The sequence below is a fragment of the Triticum aestivum genome, chromosome 1D, assembly GCF_018294505.1.
Source record: "Triticum aestivum cultivar Chinese Spring chromosome 1D, IWGSC CS RefSeq v2.1, whole genome shotgun sequence".
Taxonomy (NCBI): Eukaryota; Viridiplantae; Streptophyta; class Magnoliopsida; order Poales; family Poaceae; genus Triticum; species Triticum aestivum.
The window spans coordinates 193,568,875-193,575,954 of NC_057796.1; the positions used below are offsets into that span (position 1 = coordinate 193,568,875).

Genomic DNA, 7,080 nt, shown 5'->3' on the forward strand with positions numbered 1-7,080 from the left:
TTCCCGCTTCCCACCATTGCACGTGCAACCTCTTCCGGTCTTCCCTTGAGGCCTCGTTTGGTAGAGGTGGATCGAGGGGGTTTTCAGCGGATCTTTCTCGCGTGGCCCACAAACCTCGCAAAAGCCCGAGACACCATTTGGCACGCGGGGTTTCCAAGGCCCAACCCGTCCGAACCCCTTCCGATCCCCTCCTTTCCATGCGGTTCTCAGCCCTCGAGGGGGGGCTCGAGGATTTGGAGGAGACATGCTGCCGCCGCCAGCTCAACACGCCGCCGTCCGACTCCTCCTCAAGACGCCACCGCCTGACGCCTCGACGCTGGCGTACCTCCTCCGCCCAACGCCTTGACGCCGATTTCTTCCAGGCTGTAAGTCCTCGCCTTCGCTCACCTCGCCTCCCTTCCTTTCCGCTCGTCGTCTAGGTTTCTTCCATCCGCCCGGCCATGGCTGCCACCTTGTCCTCCCCGGAGAGTTCGCCAAGCACGTCGTCTCCGAGGGCATCAAGGTCGTCACCAAGTTCACCTCCTCTTAGATTGTGTTGCTTGTTTCTAGTAGCAAGTTACTGTTGGTTTAGTTGTTGACTGTCGACTTTGGTTATCTGCAAGTAGTAGTGGTGGTGGTAATGCTGGATCTGAACTGCCGAATTGCGCCAATGTTTCGTTGGCTCGTCGGTTGCAATAACTGAATTATGTGCGGTGGTTTGTTTTGGCAAATGAAGATCTGCGTTGTTGCTTCTTATTTATTTACTAATTTCCGTTGTGATTTAATTAATGCTTATTTTTGGAACTTATCTCAGCTATGTGATTGTGCTTAAAATTCCTGGCCCGTCGCATATAGATTTGTGTTTCATCAGTTTGTGCAGAACCTAGTGTTCTGCAGCTCTTGTCTTAATTGTTTCTTGTACAAATTTGTCAAGTTTGGGTGTTTGTGTTTACTGTTTAACCTGCGTAGCATGAATCTTAAAGAAGGGTTTGGTTAATCGCATGAATTTAGAGAACTTTGCATTTGAGACTCGGTAGAGGCTGATCGAGGGTATGCATGCTCTGGTCCATTGAGCATTTGAATATCTGACGTTTGGTTGCTTGCATACGTGTTTTAACGGTGAGCACATGTAAATCATAGCTGTTTGATTGTGTGCACATCTGCTGATGTGCTCACACCTTTCAAATGTGATGGACTTACCATCACAATACATAGCAGCACATAACACAACAATAAAAGTGCAGACGTAAGCAGCAAATTCAGAAATAAGCAGCAAGCACACAGCAGGATCAGTACTAACATCACTAATCACGATGTTAACTTAATAGGAGGAGTTTTAAAGCCAACAAGGGCATCCCATGCCCCTGCACAAACTCGGGGTGTTGTTCCTGATCAAAATATACAAGTTTAAACACCAACGATCGACAATTTAATAGCTAACATGTTTACACAACTAGACGCACAACAGGAATTTAGTGGCCGATGATAAAGGGGGCTTGGTAGACGAACTTCTTGCATCTGTATCTGGCAATGGTGGTCTTGTCGTCGTAGATCTACATTGTGGACTCGAGGTTGGAGAGCTTGAACACGAGGAGGTCGCCGGGGATGATCTTGTGCTTACGGTAGAAGTAGTCCCACTCCACCGAGCACGATCTGGTCTCGATTCCTCTCCACCCACATCCAGTAGTCACCAGTCTTGTTCGCCGACAGCTTCACGACTAGAAACCAAATTTGTCCTACTCAAATCACATACACGGTACTAGCAAACATTCTAGTCAAACTTGTTATTCATTATAACCTTGCACGAATCATAACATGCATGCAGCAAACTTGCTATTCATAGCAACCATTGCATGTAATCATGTATGGATCATAGTACATCCTATTCTAGCCAGCATACTTGCTAGAAACATAGCACTGAAGCAAGCATATACACAGCGAAGCATGGATCCGAAATGAATCTAAGCAAATCAAATCAAATGTAATCGATTGGATTCTGAATGCGTCTGATTTATTCGAAACGAATCAAAGCATAAAAAACTAACCGTCGATGAAGGCTGGAGGTACTTACCAGCTGCGGAGGTGGAGCATGTGGATAAACATATCCCGTCGGTGGATGTGGTATGAAGCCTAGCCGGTAGGAGAGACCGTTCGGCGCCGACGAGAATCGGACCAATGTTAGGGCCACCGGCGTCGCCGTTGCAATGCTCCTGGTCAAGCGCGTCGTAGATGTACCGACCGCCGCCCTCGAGGCACCAGCCACCGTCGAGGAAACCCCTTATAGGATTTTACTACTACCAGCGTCCAGACAAAACAATACGCCGCAACTACTTAGCCCAGATGCCTCCACCATCCAGCTAAATACTGAACGCTGCTGGTGACAATGCGCTTTGCAGCATGCAGACGATGCCGACGCTGCTAGTTTGTCGGAACCAGGTAGCCCTCTGGCCAGACCAAATTGGGGGCGTGGAAGAAGCGTTGCTACATTTAGTAGCATCTAGTAGCGTGCACCTAAAGCCATACGCGGCTCGGTTAGCTCGCAGGCCCCGCCCGTTGACACAAGTGTGGGACCCATAATTTCGTAGCGTGTGCTTGTCATGAACGGCGCTAATGTTCGTTCCACAGGCAGCGCGCCATTTTAGAGAACAACGCTACTAGTTTTAGGCTCGTGGGACCACTCTATCTGCGTGCGTGCACTTTTGTTGCACGTTGCTGACTTGTAGGGTCGTAGTCGTGTGTATGTTTACACAACCACTGCAAGATTGCTCACGTATGCATAGTCCATGTGCACGTGTTTTATCAATGCATGATATACTAACAAATTAAATTCACTTTATATTTGTAAACTAAATGCCAAAGTTGGATGTGTAACTCTAAATTGTCTACATTTCATGTATACAAACTAATAAAAAACAACACTACTTTCTCTCTCTCAAACTGCCCACTTCCCCCCTTCGAAGCTGTCACATCCCTAGCTTTGGTTTGCACTAGGTTAACACCTTCCACGTTGCATCATGTTTAAATTCCGGTGGACTGGCTTGACCAGGGCCAGTTCGAGACCAAGGGCGAGCGACAAGCCGATCATCGTCGACATGGAAGCGGCCCTGCGTGCGGTGGCAGGGAAGTTGGCTGTGTGCCGGGTCCTATCACCATACCTAGTCAACCACAAGGCGGTCATCAATGACCTGAGAGGACCCTGGCGGCTTCACAGCGATGCCGTGGGCCAGCGGGTCACCAGCAAGGACGGACGCTTCATTATCACCTTCTCGGAGGATGGCGACCGACAACATGTGCTGCGAGTTGAAACTTGGCATTTCAGGAACAATGCAGTGCTGCTCGCAGAGTTTGATGGAAAACGGCAACCCCGCCGATGTGCCCCTGGACTCCTTCAAGGTTTGGGGTGCAAATCTGCGACTTGTCGGTGCCGATCAAGACCGAGGAGATGGGCCGGATCCTTGGGGACAAGCTCGGTATGGTTCTGGCGGTGTCGCATCGGAACAAGCAGATAGTCGACGAGCATCTCCGAGTCCACGTCATTCACCAAGTAGACGAGCCACTCAAGAAGACCGCGACATCATCCATGTTGGAAGCACCGAGGAGATTCATTTTGATGTTAAATATGAAAAACTCCCTAATTTTTGTTTATGTTGCAGTATTGTGGGACACACTACGGCTAAATTCTGTAGCATACCAAAAGTGTTGCGCAAGGCGAACTACTCCACTGGCATCAAGGCGCCGCCATTCTGGAAGAAAATCCAACGGCACCTCGACTTCGAGGGGCTGTTGGGTTCCCCTGATCATGAGGATTCTTGGAAGAAGGCCAAGCTGCTAGACAATGTGATAACTGTGGTCACTACAGCAGTGAAAAATCTGTCTGTGGCGGCTGCTCCGCTGCTTGCTTCATCGGATGGGGCTTAGACTGCTTCAGCAAGCACGGAGGCGCAGGTGCTAGGAGTCCCCCAGGAGGGGAGGCTTGTGTTGGCTGGATCCGGCTCAAGTGTGGCCAATGATTTGTCTCAATCAAAGAAGCAAGCTGGAACTGCTATGGACAGGGTGGCTGATCTCAACACCAACATGATCGACTCCCTGCCTATGGCTACTTTTAGTCTCCAAGAGGACCAACATGTGGGTGTTGCGGACGGAGAGGTTGATCCCTTCACCAGCTCGGTCAGTCTCCTACCAGTGGTTGTTGCTGGTGCACAAGAGGATTATCACCGTACACTGGTGCGCTTCCTCGAGCCGGTTCGACCATCACAGGAGGACAGGTCGGTCCTCTGCCTAGCCGTATCTTGGGCAAGCTCCAGGAGGTTCAGGAAGGACCGCCTGGCTTTGCTGCTACTGGAGCGCTTGTGGCGGCTAATGTTGGTGGCGCTCGTCAAGGTACTGGGCGCCCTATGGTTGATGCTTCTGGAGCAGAAACTATATGGGGGCACTGGAAGAGGTATCATAGAGAGGAGATGAAAGAGCGTGTTAAGGTCCAGTACGCAGGCGTCAAACACGCCAAGTTTGGGGTTGTTACTCCCCCGAACAGTATGAGCGACCTCTCGAGCCGTAAGGTTGCTTTCGCCACCATCCTTCAGAGCACTGCTAGAAGTAAGAGACGCTTCGCTGAGGATCAAGAATTCTTTATCAACATGAACAATAATAGTTTTGAGAGTCTAGAATTTAGGGGCTCTGATGATGTGAGTGTGTCATGTAAAAGAGTGTGTGTGTTGAGGCTCATCTAGGTGTTGATGGGTTTGTAACTCATGTAACTCAGCAAGTTGATGGGGGTGAGGAGGTCTTAGAGGATAGGAGAGAGTTTGTAGGTGAAGAAAAAGAGGAAGGTCCCAACCTTTAGGAAGCTACCGGCCCTGGGGCTGCCGGTCAACTAACGGGCGCGCATGGTGACGCCCGTCAGGAGCCATGAAAATGCTAAGCTAGAACTGTCGAGGCTTGGGTCAACCTTGTACAGTTCAAGAGTTGGTGTGCCTCAATAAGACGCACATACCCAATGTTGTCTTCCTTTCAGAAACAAGAAAAATTAAAAGACTATGTTGAGTGCTCGCGCTACCGCTTGGGTGTGAGGAATGTTTTCACCGTATATGTTCCAGGTAAAGATGGGGGTCTTGCTGTGTTCTGGGATGAGCTTTTCTCGTTGGAATTAAATAATTTTGGCGATCACTTCATCAACATGTATATTCGCAATGAAGATGGCTCTTCCTGGAGGTGCGCCTTTATTTATGGGGAGTCGAAAGCGAGTCAAAGGTACGTTATGTGGGATCTCTTGAGGCGTGTGAAACCTCTTGGGGTGGGTCCTTGGTTTTTGGTAGGTGATTTTAACGAAGCCATGTGGCAGGATGAGCATTTTTTTCGTCATTAAAGATCACCTCGGCTTATGGCTATTTTTCAGGAAGTTTTATCAGATTGCAATTTATTTGGCTTGGGCTATCATGGTATTCCATGGACGTATGATAATAAACAAGATGGTAATAATAATGTGAAGGTCCGATTGGACCATGTGGTGGCTTGCCCTCTTTGGTCGTCTATTTTCCCAAAGTGCAAGGTGTCTCACGTTATCAGCTCCAGGTCAGACCATTGTCCTCTCTTTATAGAGCTATTGGGACCGCCTCCTGGGGGCAGTCTTTTTTCTAAACAGTTGAGATATGAGGCTTATTGGGAGAGGGAAGGTTCTTTGTTGGATGATCATATCAAATCTTGTTGGAGTTTTGTGTAGCAGATAAATGATCTAAAAGACGTGGCTACAAATTTAGACAGTTTAATAAAATCCCTTCATGGGTGGAGCCGAAAGCATATAGGTTATCTACCAAAAAAGTTATATGGGGCACAGAAGAGATTATTTGTGCTTTGTAAAAGAAATGATCAGTCTGCCAAGTTGGAGAGCAAGAAAATTATTAGAGAGATGGATAAGCTCCTTCTAAAGGAGGAGATTATGTGGAAACAGAGACCCCGTATGGATAAAATGAAGTGGGGTGATCATAATACAAAATTCTTTCATAGAAAGGCTTCTTGGAGAGCGAAGAAAAATAATATTTCTGCTCTCAGAAAGAGTGATGGATCTTCACGGAAAACATAGAGGAAATGAAGAGTATCACAAATTCTTTCTTCAAGGAACTTTATATTTGTGATGATATGATTAACCCTGGACGTATTATTCCTCTTTTTCAACCTTTGGTGAGTGATGACATGAATGAAGCTCTTTGTAAACCATTATATGAACAAGAGATTAGTGATGCACTTTTCAAATTGGGCCTTTGAAAGCTCCGGGTCCTGATGGTTTTCTTGCAATATTTTTTCAGCGGAATTGGGGTTTGATTAAAGAGAATATCGTTCGTGCTGCCCAACAATTATTTACATCTGGATGTATGCCAAATGGAATTAATAATACAACTATCGTTTTGATTCCTAAAGTGAAGAACCCCCATTCTATGCAATGTGGTATATAAGATCATCTCCAAATGTCTTGTCAATAGACTAAGACCTATTTTGGAGGGTATGATCTCTCCTACCGAAAGTGTGTTTATTCCGGGTAGATTAATTTGTGATAATGCTCTTATCGCCTTTGGATGTATGCATTAGTTGAGTATGTTAAAAGATTCTCGTGGGGAATTTTGTGCCTATAAGTTAGACATGGCTAAAGCTTATGATCGTGTGGATTGGAATTTCTTGAAGAGTATGCTTGGAGCTTTTGGTTTTGCGCCGGTCAGGATCAACTGGATTATGACTTGTGTTACATCAGTAAAATTCTCGGTACGTTTTAATGGCCAACTGTTGGATTCTTTTTCTCCTTCTCGTGGCCTCAGACAAGGGGATCCCTTATCTGTTCTTGTTTGTGGGAGAGACCTTATCGTTATTGTTTAAGAATGTGTGTGATAATGGAACCCTTCAGAATTTTCATCTCAACAGGCAGGCACCAGGTATATCCCATATGTTCTTCGCTGACGACTGTCTCCTCTTCTTTAAGGGGACCATTGATCAAACTTTGGCGATTAAAAACATTCTGAATATTTATGAAGAGGGAACATGTCAGTTGTTGAGTTCTGACAAGTGCTCCATTCTGTTTGGGAAGAGTTGTACTCTGGAAAATCAAGTATCCACTAT

General features: G+C 46.8%; 1 protein-coding gene across 2 annotated transcripts; it reads left to right on the top strand.

Annotated features, from left to right (window-relative positions):
- The first annotated feature begins 120 nt into the window (after positions 1 to 120).
- LOC123180925 (uncharacterized) lies at positions 121 to 5,011 on the top strand. Of its 2 annotated transcripts, XM_044593112.1 has the most exons (3): positions 121 to 365; positions 3,026 to 3,561; positions 3,633 to 5,011. In XM_044593112.1, the coding sequence occupies exons 2-3, from the start codon at positions 3,350 to 3,352 to the stop codon at positions 3,895 to 3,897; spliced, it is 477 nt and encodes a 158-aa protein (XP_044449047.1). In that variant the 5' UTR covers positions 121 to 365; positions 3,026 to 3,349; the 3' UTR covers positions 3,898 to 5,011. The 2 variants fall into 2 exon arrangements, with proteins under 2 accessions (XP_044449047.1, XP_044449046.1); XM_044593111.1 differs by having other exon boundaries at positions 123 to 365; positions 3,026 to 5,011.
- Positions 5,012 to 7,080: the final 2,069 nt, after the last annotated feature.